Below are 19558 nucleotides of genomic sequence, written 5' to 3'. Positions count from 1 at the left end.
TTGAGGTGTATGAGCTGCTTATACATTTTGGAAATTAATCCTTTGTCCGTTGTTTCATTTGCAATTATTTTCTCCTATACTGAGAATTGTCTTTTTATCTTGTTTATCTCTCCTTTGCTTTACAAAAGCTTTTAAGTTAATTGGGTCTCATTTGTTTATTTTTGGTTTTTTATCCATTAAGTTAGGAGGTGAGTCATGGAGGATCTTGCTGTGATTTATGTAAAAGAGTATACTACCTATGTTTTCCTCTAAGAGAATTATAATTTCTAGCCTTACATTTCAGTATTTAAACCATTTGAGTTTATTTTTTTGTGTGGTGTTAGGATGTGTTCTAATTTCATTCTTTTATATATAGCTGTCCAGTTTTCCCAGCAGCACTTATTAAATAGGCCATCTTTCCACCATTGTATATTTTTCCTCCTTTGTCAAAGATGAAGTGCCTATATGTGTGTGGGTTTAATCTCTGGGTCCTCTCTCTCTCTTGTTCCATTGGCTTGTATTTCTGTTTTGTGCCAGTACCATACTATCTTGATGACTGTAGCTTTGTAGTATAGTCTGAAGTCAAGATGGTTGATTTCAACAGCTCCATATTTTTTTTTCCTCTAAGATTGCTTTGGTTATTCAGGGTCTTTTGTATTTCTATACAAACAGTAAAAAAAATGTTCTAGTTCTATGAAAAGTACCATTGGTATTTGATAGGGATTGCATTGAATATGTAGATTGCTTTGGGTAGTATGGTCATTTTCACAATATTCATTCTTCCCATCCAAGAACATGGTATGCCTCTCCATCTGTTTGTGTGTCTTTGGTTTCTTTCATAAATGTCTTATAGTTTTCTCCATACAGGTTTTTTGTCTCTTTCAGTTCAGTTCAGTTAAATCTCTCAGTCGTGTCTGACTCTTTGTGACCCCATGAATTGCAGCATGCCAGGCCTCCCTGTGCATCACCAACTCCCAGAGTTCACTCAAACTCATGTCCATCTAGTTTGTGATGCCATCCAGCCATCTCATCCTCTGTCGTCCCCTTCTCCTCCTGCTCCCAACCCCTCCCAGCATCAGGGTCTTTTCCAATGAGTCAACTCTTCACATGAGATGGCCAAAGTATTGGAGTTTCGCTTTAGCATCAGTCCTTCCAATGAACACCCAGGAGTGATCTCCTTTAGGATGGTCTGGTTGGACCTCCTTGCAGTCCAAGAAACTCTCAAGAGTCTTCTCCAACACCACGGTTCAAGATCATCAATTCTTTGGTGCTCCACTTTTTCACAGTCCAACTCTCACATCCATACATGACCACTGGAAAAACCATAGCCTTGACTAGACAGACCTTTGTTGGCAAAGTAATGTCTCTGCTTTTCTGTATGTCATCTAGGTTGGTCATAACCTCCCTTCCAAGGAGTAAAGTGAAAGAAAGTGAAGTCGCTCAGTCGTGTCCTACTCTTTGTGACCCCATAGACTGTAGCCTATCAGGCTCCTGCATCCACGGGATTTTCCAGGCAAGAGTGCTGGAGTGGATTGCCATTTCCTTCCCCAGGGGATCTTCCTGACCCAGGAATTGAACCCAGGTCTCCCACATTGCGGGCAGACTCTACCATCTGAGCCACCAGGGAAGAATTTAATGGCTGCAATCACCATCTACAGTGATTTTGGAGCCTAAAAAATAAAAATCTGACACTGTTTCCACTGTTTCCCCATCTATTTCCCATGAAGTGATGGGACCAGATGCCATGATCTTCATTTTCTGAATGTTGAGCTTTAAGCTAACTTTTTCACTCTCCTCTTTCACTTTCATCAAGAGGCTTTTTAGTTCTTCACTTTCTGCCATAAGGGTGGTGTCATCTGCATATCTGAGGTGATTGATATTTCTCCCTGCAATCTTGATTCCAGGTTGTGCTCCATCCAGCCCAGATTTTCTCATGATGTACTCTGCATATAAGTTAAATAAGCAGGGTGACAATGTACAGCCTTGATGTACTCCTTTCCCTATTTGGAACCAGTCTGTTGTTCCATGTCCAGTTCTAACTGTTGCTTCCTGACCTGCATATAGATTTCTCAAGAGGCAGGTCAGGTGGCCTGGTATTCCCATCTCTTTAAGAATTTTCCACAGTTTTTTGTGATCCACACAGTCAAAGGCTTTGGCATAGTCAATAAAGCAGAAATAGATGCTTTTCTGGAACTCTCTTTCTTTTTCGATGATCCAGCGGATGTTGGCAATTTGATCTCTGGTTCCTCTGCCTTTTCTAAAACAAGCTTGAACATCTGGAAGTTCACAGTTCACATATTGCTGAAGCCTGGCTTGGAGAATTTTGAGCATTACTTTACTTGCGTTATGTAGGTTTATTCTTAGGTATTTAATACTTTTGGTTGCAATGGTGAGTGGAATTGCTTCCTTAATTTATCTTTCAGATTTTTCGTTGTTAGTGCATAGGAATGCAAGAGATATGTGTGTATTAATTTTATATCCTACAACTTTACTAAATTTATTAATTGCTGCTGCTAAGTTGCTTCAGTCGTGTCTGACTCTGCAACCCCATAGACAGCAGCCCACCAGGCTCCCCCGTTCCTGAGATTCTCCAGGCAAGAACACTGGAGTGGGTTGCCATTACCTTCTCCAATGCATAAAAATGAAAAGTGAAAGTGAAGTCGCTCAGTTGTGTCTGACTCTTAGCGACCCCATGGACTGCAGCCCACCAGGGTCCTCCAACCATGGGATTTTCCAGGCAAGAGTACTGGAGTGTGGTGCCATTGCTTTCTCCAAAATTCATTGATTAGCTCTAGTGATTTTCTGGTAACATCTCTAGGGTTTTCTATGAAGCAACAGTTAGAACTGGACATGGACCAGCAGACTTGTTCCAAATAGGAAAAGGAGTACGTCAAGGCTGTATGTTGTCATCCTGATTATTTAACTTGTATGCAGAGTACATCATGAGAAACGCTGGGCTGGAAGAAGCACAAGCTGGTATCAAGACTGCCGGGAGAAATATCAATAACCTCAGATATGCAGATGACACCACCCTTATGGCAGAAAGTGAAGAGGAACTAAAAAGCCTCTTGATGAAAGTGAAAGAGGAGAGTGAAAAAGTTGGTTTAAAGCTCAACATTCAGAAAACGAAGATCATGGCATCTGGTCCCATCACTTCATGGAAAATAGATGGGGAAACAGTGTCAGACTTTATTTTTTTGGCTCCAAAATCACTGCAGATGGTGACTGCAGCCATGAAATTAAAAGACACTTACTCCTTGGAAGGAGAGCTATGACCAACCTAGATAGCATATTGAAAAGCCGAGATATTACTTTGCCCACAAAGGCCCATCTAGACAAGGCTATGGTTTTTCCAGTGGTCATGTATGGATGTGAAAGTTGGATGGTGAAGAAAGCTGAGCACCAAAGAATTGATGCTTTTGAACTGTGGTGTTGGAGAAGACTCTTGAGAGTCCCTTGGACTGCAAGGAGATCCAACCACTCCATCCTAAAGGAGACCAGTCCTGGGTGTTCATTGGAAGGACTGACGCTGAAGCTAAAACTCCAGTACTTTGGCCACCTCATGCAAAGAGTTGACTCACTGGAAAAGACCCTGATGCTGGGAGGGATTGGGGGCAGGAGGAGAAGGGGACAACAGAGGATGAGATGGCTGGATGGCATCACCGACTCAATGGACATGCGTTTGAGTGAACTCTGGGAGTTGGTGATGCACAGGGAGGTCTGGCGTGCTGCGATTCATGAGGTTGCAAAGAATTGGACATGAGTGACGAACTGAACAGATGTATAGTGTAATGTTGTCTGCAGACATTGAGAGTTTTACTTCTTTTCCATTCTGGATTCATTTCTTTTTCTTCTCTTAGTAGCATGGTTAGGACTTTCAAAACTGTATTGAATAATTGTGATAAGAGTGGGCACCCTTGTCTTGTTTCTGATCTTAAAGGAAATGCTTTCAGTTTTTCACCATTGTGAATAGTGTTTGCCATGGATTTATCACATATGTTTATTATGTTGAGGTAAATTCCTTTTATGCCCATTTCCTGGGGAGTTTTTATCATAAATGGGTGTTAAATTTTTTTCATAATGTTTCTCTGCATCTATTGAGATGATATCCTTTTCATCTTTCAGTTTTTGATATGGTGTATCACATTGATCAATTTGTGTATGTTGAAGAATCTTTGCATCCCTGAGATAAACCCTACTTGATCATAGTGTATGATTCTTTTAATGTGTTGTTGGATTCTGTTTGCTAGAATTTTGTTGAGAATTTTTGCATTTATGTTCATCAGTGATATTGGCTTGTAATTTTCTTTTTTTGTAATACCTTTGTCTAGTTTTCGTATCAGTGTGATGATGGCCCCATAGAATTTGTAAGTTTTCCTCCCTCTGCAATTTTTTGAAAGAGTTTGTGCAAGATAGTGTTAGCTCTTCTCTAAACATTTGGTAGAAATCACGGATGAAGCTGTCTGGCCCTGAGCTTTTATTTGTTGGAATATTTTTGATCACAGTTTTGATTTCAGTGCTTATGATTGGTCTGTACATATTTTCTATTTCTTCCTGGTTTAGGCTGTACTTTTCTAGGAGTTTGTCCATTAAATTAGCATATAGTTGCTCATATTATTAGTAGTCTCTTATAATCCTTGGTATTTCTGTGTTGTCTGTTATAACTTCTTTTTCATTTCTAATTTTATTGATTTGAATCTTCTCCCTCTTTTTTTTTAATGAATCTAGTTAATGGTTTGTCAATTTTGTTTCTCCTCTCAAAGGACCAGCTTTTAGTTTTATTGATCTTTGCTATTGTGTCCTTCATTTTCTGTTCATTTATTTCTACTCTGATCTTTACAATTTCTTTCCTTCTACTAACTTAGACGATTTTTTTCTTCTTCTTTTTCTTGTTCCTTTAAGTGTAAGATTAGATTATTTCTTTGATGTTTTTCTAATTTCTTGAGGTAGACTTTTATTACCATAAACATCCCTCTTAGTTCTGCTTTTACTGTATCTCATAGGTTTTGAATTGTCTTGTTTTCATTGTCATTTGTCTCTAGGTTTTTTTTCTTTTTTCCCCTCTTCAATTTATTCAGTGACCACTTGGTTATTTAGAAGCATATTGTATAGCCTTCTTGGACTTCTGTTGTTTATAGTTTTTTTCCTTTGTAATTGATATCTAGTCTTTTTGTGGTCAGAAAGAATGTTTGATACAATTTCAATTTTTTAAATTTTACCAAGGCTTAATTTGTGACCCAAGATGTGATCTATCCTGGATAATGTTCTGTGTGCTTTTGGGGGAAAAGTATATTCTACTGTTTTTGGATGGAATGTCCTGTAGACATCAATTAAGGTCCATCTGATTTTATGTGATATTTAAGGCTTATGTTTCCTTATTAATTTTAATTTGTCTGGATGATCTGTCCATTGGTGTGAGTGTGGTGTTAAAAGTCTCCCATTATTGCTGTGTAACTATCGATTTCCCCTTTTATATTTGTTAGTATTTGCCTTACGTATTGAAGTCCTCCTATGTTAGGTGCATATATATTTATAATTGTTATATTTTCTTCCTGGATTGATCCTTTGATGATTTCATAGTATTCTTCCTTGTCTCTTATAGCTGTCTTTATTTTAAAGTCTATTTTACCTGATATGAGTATTGCTACTTCCACTTTCTTTTGATTTCTATTTGCATAGAATATCTTTTTCCAGCCCATCACATTGGTCTTTATGTGTCCCTAGGCCTGAAGCGGGTCTCTTGTAGAAAACATATACAGAGGTCTTGTTTTTGTATCCATTCAGCCAATCTGTGTCTTTTGGTTGGATCACTTAATTCTTTTATATTTATGGTAATTATTGCTATGTATGATCCTATTACCACTTACTTTATTGTCTTGGATTTGTTTTTGTAGGCCTTTTCTTTCTATGTTTCCTGTCTAGAGAAGTTCCTTTAGCTGTAAAGGAAGTTGTAAAGTTTAGAAGTTGTAACGTTGGTTTGGTGGTGCTGAATTCTCTTATCTTTTGCTTATCTGTAAAGCTTTCAATTTCTCCTTAGAATCTGAATAAGATCCTTACTGGGTACAGTAATCTTGGTTGTTGGTTTTTTTTCTTTTCATTGCTTTAAATATATCCTGCCACTCCCTTCTTGCCTGTAGAGTTTCTCCTGAAAGATCAATCGTTAACCTTATTGGGATTCCTTTGTATGCTATTTGTTGCTTTTCCCTCACTACTTCTAATACTTTTGTTTGTGTTTCATTTTTGTTAGTTTGATTAATATCTATCTTGGTGTGTTTCGCTCTGCATTTTCTTGTATGGGACCCTGTGGGCTTCCTGGACTTTGGCAACTATTTCCTTTCCCATGTTAGGAAAGTTTTAGATTATAATCTCCTGAAATATTTTCTCATACCGTTTCTTTTTCTCTTCTTCTTCTGGGCTTCCCTATAATTTGAATATTGGTGTACTTCATGTTGTCTCAGTGGTCTCTAAGACTGTCCTCATTTCATTCTTTTTTCTTATTCTTCTCTGCTTCAATTATTTCCACCATTCTATCTTCCAACTCACTTATGGGATTCCATTTTAATTCAACAGATTCAACTCTGAATGGTTTTTTAAGTTTAAACTTTAAACAGTATAATACAAGTTTTTAACAAATGATGTGGTAACATTTCACCACAGCAGGAGATTCCATTTTCAGCAGAAGATAAAGAGATATAGTCTTTTCTTTAAAATCCTACTCTAGTTTGCTTCTGCTCCCATATCTTGGTTTACACATAATTTCAGCCAATATCAGCCAAAAGGCAGGCACCTGTGGAGATAAGGCATCAGCATACCGGCTTGTAATGAGCCCAGATTGGTGACTGAACTGAAAAAGCTAAAAGGAGAAAAGAAAAAGCCTTGTACCCTTTTTGGTTGAAGCTATCCTGAGTGATTATGAATACTCAGGAGAAATGTTGAGGATAGTTCAAAGGTTACCTTATTGACTTCAGTGCCATTTTGTTAACATCTAGTTAATAAGGGCAGCTCTAGGTGTTACTACCTTTCCAAAAAAAAAAAAAAGAATTGCTTTTCTCATCCAATTCATACATAATGGCACTCCTAAGACTTCTTGAGTTTTCATTAAGAAACCAGACACTTCAGCAGTAATTTTAGGATAGCATAGTTTCTGATGAATTTTCACATTGGAAGAAGTGGCTGAGAAACATCCCCACAACACTTTCATACCCTGACTTTTCAGTGGCAAATGACCTTGTTTGGTTTGGTTATCTTCCTGCTGCTTTGCTCGACCTCAAGATCCTATGAACATGGTGGTCTAGATCACCTTCCTAGAATCTAGGAAAGTGAGGATTTACTTTCCCATTTATCTATCATCAAAAAATTCATCTAAATCCTACCACAAACTGTTCCTTATCCTTCTGTCAGATATGAAGTACTTGGCAGGACTAGAGCTTCATGCTTAATAATATTTTCAAGGTGAAAAGTGTTAGTCACTTAGTCATGCCCAGCTCTTTGTGACGCAATAGACTCTAGCCCTTCAGGTACCTCTGTCCGTGGGATTCTCCAGGGAAGAATACTGGAGTGGATTGCCATTTCCTCCTCCAGGGGATTTTCTCAACCCAGGAATTGAACCCACTTCACCTGCACCTCCTGATTTACAGGAAGATTCTTAATTGCTGAATCACTGGGGAAGCCCAATAGTTTCAAAACTAGAGACCAATCAGTACTGCAGGGATATAGCAATGGCTTCTTATAGCCATTTTCTCTTCTAACTTTTGTAGGGCTTATTAGGGTCATTCTTCAGTAACTATGAGGGATGAGTTCCAGAAGCCCTATGGATACCAAAATCCACAGGTGCTGAAGTCCCATATATAAAATGATGGGATATTTACATGTAACCTATGCACAGAAGCAGAAGACATTAAGAAGAGGTGGAAAGAATATAAAATGGTGGGATATTTACATACAACCTATGTAACAGAAGCAGAAGATATTAAGAAGAAATGGCAAGTATACACAGAAGAACAATACAAAAAGATCTTCACGACCCAGATAATCATGATGGTGTGATCACCAACCTAGAGACAGGTATCCTGGAATGAAAAGTCAAGTGGGTCTTAGGAAGCACCACTATGAACAAAGCAAGTGGAGGTAATGGAATTCCAATCGAGCTATTTCAAATCCCAAAAGATGATGCTGTGAAAGTGATGCACTCAATATGCCAGCAAATATGGAAAACTCAGCTGTGACCACAAGACTGAAAAAGGTCAGTTTTCATTCCAATCCCAGAGAAAGGCAATGCCAAAGAATGCTCAAACTATTGCACAATTGCACTCATCTCACACGCTAGTAAAGTAATGATCAAAATCCTCCAAGCCAGGCTTCAGCAATATGTGAACCATGAACTTGCAGATGTTCAAGCTGGTTTTAGAAAAGGCAGAGGAACCAGAGATCAAATTGCCAACATCTGCTGGATCATTGAAAAAACAAGAGAGCTCCAGAAAAACATCTACTTCTGCTTTATTGAATCTGCCAAAGCCTTTGACAGTGTGAACCACAACAAACTGTGGAAAATTCTTAAAGAGATGGGAATACCAGACCACCTGACCTGCTCCCAAGAAATCTATATGCAGGTCAGGAAGCAACAGTTAGAACTGGACATGGAACAATGACTGGTTCCAAATAGGGAAAGGAGTACGTCAAGGCTGTATATTGTCACCCTACTTATTTAATTATATGCTGAGTACATCATGAGAAAGGCTGGGCTGGAAGGACAAGCTGGAATCAAGATTGCCAGGAGAAATATCAATAACCTCAGATATGCAGATGACACCATCCTTATGGCAGAAAGTGAAGAAAAACTAAAGAGCCTCTAGATGAAAGTGCAAGAGGAGAGTGAAAAAGTTGGCTTAAAACTCAACATTCAAAAAACTAAGATCATAGCATCTGGTCCCATCACTTCATGGCAAATAGATGGGGATATAATGGCAGGCTTTATTTTTGGGGGCTCCAAAATCACTGCAGATGGTGACTGCAGCCATGAAATTAAAAATGCTTGCTCCTTGGAAGAAAAGTTATGACCAATGTAGACAGCATATTAAAAACAGAGACATTACTTTTCCAACGAAGGTCCATCTAGTCAAAGCTATGGTTTTTCCAGTAATTATGTATGGATATGAAAGTTGGACTATAAAGAGAGCTGAGTGCCAAAGAATTGATGCTTTTGAATAGTGGTATTGGAAAAGGCGCTTGAGAGTCCCTTGGACTGCAAGGAGATCCAACCAGTCCATCCTAAAGGAAATCAGTCCTGAATATTCATTGGAAGGACTGATGTTGAAGCTTAAACTCCAATACTTTGCCCACCTGATGTGAAGAACTGACTGATCTGAAAAGACCCTGATGCTGGGAAAGATTAAAGGCAGGAGGAAAAGGGACCAACAGAGGATGAGATGGTTGGATGGCATCACCAACTCAATGGACATGACTTTGAGTTAACTTCAGGAGTTGGTGATGGACAGGGAGGCCTGGCATGCTGCATTCCATAGGGTCTCAAAGAGTTGGACACGACTGAGCAACTGAACTGAACTGAACCTATACACATACACCTGTGTACTTTAAGTCATCTCTAGATTACTTATAATACTTAATGAGATATATAGGCTATGTAAATAGTTGCCAGTGTGTAGCAAATTTGAGTTTTGCTTTCTGGAAATTTCTGAGGTTTAATTAAAAAAAATATTTCCTACATGCCTCTTTGTTAATCCGTCAATGTGGAACTTATGGTTATGGAGGCCAACTATTTAACTCATTTTTATATACTGATTGTAACATCCACTGCATCTTTTATTCCTCTGACTATCACATTTATGGATTAAGTTGTGGCTTACTGATTTTGAGTAAGAAAAATTCGTGTTTCCTGTCACAAAGCCAACAGCACAGCTGTGACAGCAGATGAGCAGCTCTCTAAGGGCAATCAGCCATCTGGCCACCTCAGAGACTCCAGAGAGGATTCCAGGAAGGGCTGCTCACCTAGTCACCCTCTCAGGCAGATGCAGAGTGCACTGTGTGCCAGCCAGGGCGAGTTGTATAAAGTGTTTTAGGGCTTCTGAATCGTTTGGGGATATCTATTGATTTATGATTTTTCCTTAGATGTCTTTCCATTGTGCATGTTCAGTCTTCCCAATCTTATAAAATGAAAGGAGCAAGCAAAGACTTTATTTTGTTTTCTTATATCTGCTGGTTTGCCCTTCCTTTTGTTGGTTTCTATGATAACTAAATAAGCCCAACTATTCTTTTCTTTAGATTAGTAAATAGCCAAGATCTATCTTATACTAAATTTTTCTCAGTTTTTGTCTAATTTCCAATTATTACTTCATAAAATATAACTTAGTGTTCACATTTTATTTTTAAAATGTATACATGTACTATATGACACTAATGTATTATTTTTTATTCTTACTTAATGATTATCCATATGGTGTTTACACTATGTATTATTCTGAATGTTAAACTATAGTTTAGTATATTTTCATGTACTCTTTTTCTAATTTTAGGTGTACAAGAATTTCCAGAAAACATAAAGTGCTGTAAGTGTTTAACAATTATTGAAGCCAGTGTCAATCCCATTTCTAAGTGAGTATGAGTCATCACATTTTATTTATCTTTGTGTTTCCAGGGATAAAAGAATAAAGATAAAAGAAGCTCACATAGTAAATGAATTTTAAATGCTGTCTTTAAAATTCAATTTGATAGAATATTGGTAAAGAATAATCAAGTCAGAATAGTTCAACAAAAGATGATTAAAGCATTGCTGAGTAACAGTGAAGGCCTAATTGGCACAGATGGCATTACTTTACAGCAAACGATATCATTTTTTGTGGCTATCAGGTGACATTCCATGGAAAAGCACCAAAACTAAGAAAACAGTAATTAGTTGTGGTCGTGCTGAAAAATTAGCATCACGGTTCAGATGAAAGTTCAAGAAAGCACAAGAGTGTAAGGTGCATGAAATTAGTTGATAATGTGGTTCAAGCTGGAAAATGAATCAAGTATGATCCAAAAAAAAGGACTATTTAGGCACCAGTGATTACATGAAGAGGGAAAATATTAATTCTATGAGGATAGCCAAATGGAAGACATGGATGGTAAAGATGCCGTGACCAGAAGTAGGGTATTTGTGTGTTACGATCTGTTAGTAGAGCAATGCCATGGGAAAGTGAAATTCAGCATGTGGCCATGTTTCAAATTACAATTATGTCATAGTGATAGAGTGTACTGTGGAATCAAATAGGTCAAGAAACTATGACATGAATGGCTTCGGTGAGTCATGAACCTGAATGTTAAAGTTATTTAACCAAAAAATCTAGAAAGTCTAGTGAAAGGTGTAGTAATATTTGAAAGTGGTTGAATTTATTCAGTGGTGTTGGGATGCAGGTAATGAGTTGCAAAGTAAGACTGATATTTTAATTATACAAAAACTGACAGAAGGATTTGAGAAAATTCCTTCAGTCCTTTGTCCACATAGAGAAGGGAGACAGGGAGAAACTAAAGTTCAATTAATCAATCTAGTGTTTCCAGAAGACAAAAGAAGTGTATCAAAAGGCATTTAACAGGAAATTTTTCTCCAGTAGGGTTGAGGATAGGTAGCAGTGGGCATGGTTTCTCTATAGATCATAAAAAGGGGATGTAAGTGAGACAAGAAATGAAATAGAAGGTAAAAAGGATAAGTTTAGATAAGGCTCTTTACAGTGAATGGTTAGTGAAATAATTTGAGGCCTTTAGTGGAAAGTGTGGAGCATTAAGGAACAAACTATGATTGAAAGATACAAATTTTCTACCTCAAATGTAAAATATGGTGCAGAAAAAAAAATGTGAAAAGTATTCTTCAAAAAACTTAGACCAAAATGCAACTTTCTCATAAAAGAAATAAATATTGCTGACTTATCACAAAAAGACTATAAATATGTCATTGACTTAAGTCATAATCCAGGGCAGATGACTAATTGTTTTGATTTCTAGTTCTTTAATTCTAATAGCTCATTGTATTTAGGAATCATCATCAGGTCTTTGGGGGTGGAAGTCAGATAATAAATTACAAAAGCTTAAAATCTATACTTTTATTGACTATGTCTCTGAATTACTTTCATACATTTAACTTTTCAAAAGATAAATGAATATAACCAATTTCATCAAAAAATGTCTAACACTAAAAGCAAGTTTGATAATTCATTTAAAAAATTACTCAAAAGAAAAGTCAATTTAGGAGAAAAAATTACTCAAAAGAAAAATCAAATTCCCATGGTTTTGCCTTTCCCAAAATATCATATAAATAGTGCCATACTTTGTGTGTTTTTACTTACCACAGTGATTTTAAGATTTATTCCTGCCATTTCAAGAATTCTACTACATTCCCATTTATTTCTAGGTAGAATTCCTTTGTATGAATATAGCACAAGCTGTTTACATATTCCTCATTTGATAGATATTTAAGTTGTTTCTAGTTTGGAGCTATTATGAATAAAGTAGCTATAAACATTTCGGTACAGGTGTTTGTGTAAGCATCTGTTTTCACTTCTACTAAGCGAACACCTAGGAGTAGTTTTCTGCATAGTGAGGTACGTGTATGTATCACCTTATAAGAAATTTCCAAACTGTTTTCAAAATAGCTATTCATTGTGCATTCCCATCAGCAATCTATTAGATTTTCCATTATTCCTTATTATTGTCAGGATCTGATACTATCAGTTGTTTAATTTTTTTTCTATTTTAGCCATTCTAATAGATACAGTATCTCTGTTATAACTCACTGTAGTTTTAATTTACAGTTTTAAAATCAAATTAAATTCTTTCCTTGTATTTCTTTAAAATATTATTGCTTCTTTGATAAAAGTTCAGGGTTTTTTTCATATTTATTGAGTTCTCTTTAATATTGTATTATAGAAATTCTTTATAAATTCTGGCTAAAAATCAGATACCTTTAGTTAGAATTTAATTTGATTTTAAAACTGCAAATATTTGCTCTTATGACTTATCTTTGCACTTCCTGAACAGTGACTTTCAAAGATCAAAAGATTTTCATTTTGATGAGGCCCTATTTATAATTTTTTATTATTTATTCTCCTTGTTGCTATCTAAGAGATCTTTACTATTGATAAATCATAGTTATAAAGATTTTTCCCCTAAGCTTTCCTTTGGACCTTTTGTAGTTTTGATTTTACAGTTAGGTCTATGATCCATTTAAAGTTGCTTTTTGTTTATATGTATGGTGTGTGTGTGTTGTGCTTTCTCTTTTTTCTTTATTTATTGCATTTTATTTGTTCCAGTACCATTTGTTGAAAATTTTATCCTTTTTTGTAAATAAAATTATCTGAGTATCTATTTTGTAAGTCAGTTGATCTTATGTGTTTGGATCCATTTCTGGATTCTATATTTTTGTGTTAATCTATATGCCTCTCCTAATACCAGTTTTACACTATCTCAATTACTGTAGCTTTGTAATAATTTACACAGTCAGGGAATGTGAGTCCTTCAACCTTTTTCTTCTTTATCAAATTATTTGGGCTCTTCTATTCTCTTTCCTTTTCCATATATTTTTTTAATCAGCTTGCCAGTTTCTACAAAAATATGAAAACCTTATGGAATTTTGATAATAGTTGTATTGAATCTGTAGATAAATTTGGGCAGAATTGACATGTCAAAAATATTGAGTATTCCTTTCCCTAAACGTAGTGCATATCTATTTTACTCCAAGTATTTTATGTTTGGGGGTAATTATAAGTGATTTATTTATTACAAAAATACAATTGCTTATTGTATGTTGACCTTAAATCCTGCAGCTTTAAATAGATTCATTTAATGTTACTAATAAATATTTTCTAAATTTGAAGAAGAAAGCATGCAGTTTTCTAGTAAATCATCTTGTCACCTGGGAATAAAGACAGTTTTATTTCATTCTTCCCAATCTATAATTCATTAATTTATTTCTTTAGCCTTATTGTCCTGGCTAGAACCTCCTATATAATGTTGAATAGAAGAGGTGAAAACAGACACCATTGCCTTTCTCAATCTTAAGGAGAAAGCATTCAGACTTTCACCATTATGTATGTATGTATCAATCCTGAATATTATTTTTTAATACATTCCCTTTATCAGGCTGAGGAAATTTTAAATAACTTATTTCTCACTTCCTTTTAAAGCTCTTACCAACAGGGTTCTCAAAGCTTAGATTCCTACTTTCAAACTTTTCAAGAAAATCTAAGCTTTCTCTATAATGCTCTTCAATAGTTGTGCAGTCTCTGACCACTTCCTGACTCCAAAGTCACTCCACATTTTTTAGGAATTTATTACAGCAGAATCCCAATTTCAGATACCAGAATCAGTGTCAGTTTTATAATTCTGTACAAGAAATCACCACACACTTAGTGTTTAAAACAATATACATTTGTTATCTTTTAGTTTATGTGAGTCAGGAATCTAGGCATGCTATAGCTGGGTTCACTTTTTGAGATTTTCACCAGGCTACTATCAAAGCAACACTCAGCCTATAATCTCATCTGGAGGCCCAACTGGAAAAAAAAATCCATTTTCAACCTCATTCAGCTTATTGGCAGAATTCATTTCCTTGCTGTCACAAACCTGTGAGCCCCAGCATTTTTCTGGCTGGCAGCTAGAGGCCATTCTTGATCCTAAATACTAGTGCCATCCCCAGTCAGGTGACCCTCTCCATACGTAGTTCACAACACAGCATCTTGTTTCTTCAGGACAAACAGATGAGTAGAGTGAACATCCTACTAAGAGACAGGTGTATAACATACTATAGTTTAGAGAATGACATCCTATTTGCCACAGTCCATTAATCAGAAGCAAAGCACAAGTCCTACCAGTACTCAAGAGGAGAAGATTTTGCAAAGGCATAAACTTCTAAGGCTCCAAAATCACTGCAGATAATGACTGTAGCCATGAAATTAAAGACGCTTGCTCCTTGGAAGAAAAACTATGACAAACATAGACAGCATATTAAAAAGCAGAGACATTACTGTGCCAACAAAAGTCCATATACTCAAAGCTATAGGTTTTCCAGTAGTCATGTATGGATGTGAGAATTGAAACATAAAGAAGGCTGAGTGCTAAAGAACTGATGCATTTGAACTGTGGTGTTGGAGAAGACTCTTGAGAATCCCTTGGACTATAAGGATAAAACCAGTCAATCCTAAAAGGAATCAATCCTGAATATTCTTTTAAGGGACTGATGCTGAGACTGAAACTCCAATACTTTGGAAACCTGATGCAAAGAGCTGACTCACTGGAAAAGCCCCTTATGCTGGGAAAGATTGAAGGAGAAGGGGATGACAGAAGATGAGATTGTTGGATGGCATCACCAATTCAATGGACATTAGTTTGAGCAAGCTCTAGGAGATAGTGAAGGACAGGGAAGTCTGGCATGCTCCAGTTAATGGGGTCACAAAGAGTGGGACACAAATAAGAGACTGAACAACAATGAAACTTATAGGGGCTTCCAGGTGGCACTAGTGGTAAAGAATCTGCCTGCCAATGAAAGAGACACAGGAAATGTGGGTTTGATCCCACATTTGGGTGAGGATCCCACTTTTGGGTGATTACTCACCCAGAGCCAAACATCCTGTAATGCGAAGTCAAGTTGGCCTTGGGAAGCATCACTATGGGCAAAGCTAGTGAAGGTGATGGAATTCTAGCTGAGCTATTTAAAATCATAAAAGATGATGCTGTGAAAGTGCTGCACTCAATATGCTAGCAAATTTGGAAAATTCAGCAGTGGCCACAGGACTGGAAGAGGTCACTTTTCATTCCAATCCCAAACAAAGGCAATGCCAAAGAATGTTCAAACTACCGCACAATTGCACTCATCTCACACACTAGCAAAGTAATGATCAAAATTCTGCAAGCCAGGCTTCAACAGAAGGTGAACTGTGAACTTGCAGATGTTCAAGCTGGATTTAGAAAATGCAGAGGAACCAAGATCAAATTGCCAACATCTGTTGGATCATTGAAAAAGCAAGAGACTTCCAGAAAAACATCTACTTCTGCTTTGTTGACTCTGCCAAAGCCTTTGATTGTGTGGACCACAACAAACTGTGGAAAATTCTGAAAGAGATGGGAATACCAGACCATCTGACCTGCCTCTTGAGAAATCTATATGCAGGTCAAGAAGCAACAGTTAGAACTGGACATGGAACAACAGACTGGTCCCAATTGGGAAAGGAGTATGTCAAGGCTATATATTGTCACCCTGCTTATTTAACTTATATGTAGAGTATATCATGAAAAATCCTGGTCTGGATGAAGCACAAACTGGAATCAAGATTGCCTGGAGAAATATCAACAACCTCAGATATGCAAATGACACCACCCTTATGGCAGAAAGAGAAGAAGAATGAAAGAGCCTCTTGATGAAAGTGAAAGAGGAGAGTGAAAATGTTGACTTAAAACTCAACATTCGTAAAACTCAGATCATGGCATCCAGTCCCATCACTGCATGGCAAATAGATGGGGAAACAATAGAAACAGTGAGAGATTTTATTTTGGGAGGGCTCCAAAATCATTGCAGTTGGTGATTGCAGCCATGGAATTAAAAGATGCTTATTCCTTGGAAGGAAAGTTATGACCAACCTAGACAGCATATTAAAAAGCAGAGACATTAATTTGCCAACAGAAGTCCATCTAGTCAAAGCTATGGTTTTTCCAGTAGTCATGTATGGATGTTAAATTTGACTATAAAGAAAGCTGAGCACCAAAGAATTGATGCTTTTGAACTGTGGTGTTGGAGAAGACTCTTGAGAGTCCCTTGGACTGCAAAGAGATCAAAGCAGTCAATTGTAAAGGAAATCAATCCTGAATATTCATTGGAAGGACTGATGCTGAAGCTGAAACTCCAATACTTCACCCACTTGATGGCATGAACTGACTCATTGGAAAAGACCCTGACGCTGGGAAAGATTCAAGGCAGGAAGAGAAGGGGACAACAGAGGATGAGATATTGGATGGCATCACTGACTCGATGGACGTGAGTTTGAGTAAGCTCCAGGAGTTGGTGATGGACAGGGAATTCCGGCGTGCTGCAGACCATGGGGTTGCAAAGATATGGACACAACTTAGCGACTGAACAGAACTGAACTGGGTCTGGAAGGTCTCCAGGAGTAAGAAATGGCACCACACTCAAGTATTCTTGCCAGAAAAATTCCATGGACAGGGAAACCTAGGGGGCTACTGTCCATAGGGCTGCAGAGAGTCCCACACAACTAGCAACTAAGCAGCAGCAGCAGCACACTTCTAGAAGAGATCTTGGGGACACCTTAGAATATAGCCAATCTTTGATATCTGTTTTGCTCAGAATTTTTGTTGGCAATAGATGTTGAGTTTTGTCAAAGTTTTTGTTTTGTTTTTTAAAATAATATCTATTGCCACAATGATATAAATAAACTTACCTGGTCATGAAATTTTATGCATTTTATACATGAATGCCTCTGATTTGATAGTATCTTCTAAGGATTTTCCCATCTATATTCATGAGGCATATTAGCCTGAAATTTTTTTCTTATAATTTCTCTGCTTTTGGTATCAAGGTAAAACTGGCCTCATTAAAATAGTTGGGCAATGTCATCTTCTATTTCCTGTAAGAAATTGTATAGTATTGGAATTATTTCTTCCCTAAGTATTTATAGAATTTGCAAGTGGAACATTCAAGCCTGAGCTTTTCTTTATGGGAAAGTTTTAATTACAAATTTAATTTCCATAATACCTATCAGATCAGATCAGATCAGTCACTCAGTCGTGTCCGACTCTTTGTGACCCCATGAATCTCAGCACGCCAGGCCTCCCTATCCATCACCAACTCCCAGAGTTCACTGAGACTCATGTCCATCGAGTCAGTGATGCCATCCAGCCATCTCATCTTCTGTCGTCCCCTTCTCCTCCTGCCCCCAATCCCTCCCAGCATCAAAGTCTTTCCAATTAGTCAACTCTTTGCATGAGGTGGCCAAAGTACTGTAGTTTCAGCTTTAGCGTCATTCCTTCCAAAGAACACCCAGGGCTGATCTCCTTCAGAATGGACTGGTTGGATCTCCTTGCAGTCCAAGGGACTCTCAAGAGTCTTCTCCAACACCGCAGTTCAAAAGCATCAATTCTTCGGTGCTCAGCCTTCTTCACAGTCCAACTCTCACATCCATACATGACCACAGGAAAAACCATAGCCTTGACTACGTGAGCCTTTGTTGGCAAAGTAATGTCTCTGCTTTTGAATATGCTATCTAGGTTGGTCATAACTTTCCTTCCAAGGAGTAAGCATCTTTTAATTTCATGGCTTCAATCACCATCTGCAGTGATTTTGGAGCCCAGAAAAATAAAGTCTGACACTGTTTCCACTGTTTCCCCATCTATTTCCCATGAAGTGATGGGACCAGATGCCATGATCTTCATTTTCTGGATGTTGAGCTTTAAGCCAACTTTTTCACTCTCCTCTTTCACTTTCATCAAGAGGCTTTTTAGTTCCTCTTCACTTTCTGCCATAAGGGTGGTGTCATCTGCATATCTCAGGTTACTGATATTTCTCCCAGCAATCTTGATTCCAGCTTGTGTTTCTTCCAGTCCAGCGTTTCTCAAGCTGTACTCTGCATATAAGTTAAATAAGCAGGGTGACATTATACAGCCTTGACGTACTCCTTTCCCTATTTGGAATCAGTCTGTTGTTCCATGTCCAGTTCTAACTGCTGCTTCCTGACCTACATACAAATTTCTCAAGAGGCAGATCAGGTGGTCTGGTATTCCCATCTCTTGAAGAATTTTCCACAGTTTATTGTGATCCACACAGTCAAAGGCTTTGGCATACTCAATAAAGCAGAAATAGATGTTTTCCTGGAACTCTCTTGCTTTTTCGCTGATCCAGTGGATATTGTCATTTTCATCTCTGATTCCTCTGCATTTTCTAAAACCAGCTTGAACATCAGGAAGTTCACGGTTCACATATTGCTGAAGCCTGGCTTGGAGAATTTTGAGCATTACTTTACTAGCTTGTGAGATGAGTGCAACTGTGTGGTAGTTTGAGCATTCTTTGGCATTGCCTTTCTTTGGGATTGGAATGAAAACAGACCTTTTCCAGTCCTGTGGCCACTGCTGAGTTTTCCAAATTTGCTGGCATATTGAGTTCAGCACTTTCACAGCATCATCTTTCAGGATTTGGAATAGCTCAACTGGAATTCTATCACCTCCACTAGCTTTTTTCATAGTGATGCTTTCTAAGGCCCACTTGACTTCACATTCCAGGATGTCTGGCTCTAGGTCAGTGATCACACCATCGTGATTATCTGGGTCGTGAAGCTCTTTTTTGTACAGTTCTTCTGTGTATTCTTGCCATCTCTTCTTAATATCTTCTGCTTCTGCTAGGTCCATACCATTTCTGTCCTTTATTGAGCCTATCTCTGCATGAAATGTTCCTTCTCTGATTTTCTTGAAGAGATCTCTAGTCTTTCCCATTCTGTTGTTTTTCTCTATTTCTTTGCATTGATCGCTGAAGAAGTCTTTCTTATCTCTTCTTTCTATTCTTTGGAACTCTGCATTCAGATGTTTATATCTT

The 19558-nt window shown here is 37.5% G+C and overlaps 1 protein-coding gene across 7 annotated transcripts in view; it reads left to right on the top strand.

Moving 5' to 3' along the window:
* Positions 1-19558, top strand: part of LRRC7 (leucine rich repeat containing 7) — a 609335-nt gene that overhangs the window by 287255 nt on the left and 302522 nt on the right. For all 7 annotated transcript variants that reach the window (XM_025288475.3, XM_006077621.4, XM_045166132.1 and 4 more), the window contains exon 5: positions 10509-10587. In XM_025288475.3, coding sequence (XP_025144260.3) covers positions 10509-10587 — 79 coding nt within the window. The remainder of the gene's footprint in view (positions 1-10508; positions 10588-19558) is intronic.

This window comes from Bubalus bubalis, chromosome 6, assembly GCF_019923935.1.
Source record: "Bubalus bubalis isolate 160015118507 breed Murrah chromosome 6, NDDB_SH_1, whole genome shotgun sequence".
Taxonomy (NCBI): Eukaryota; Metazoa; Chordata; class Mammalia; order Artiodactyla; family Bovidae; genus Bubalus; species Bubalus bubalis.
Note: the sequence above shows the minus strand (reverse complement) of the source record. Positions and strands in the feature narration are given on the sequence as shown.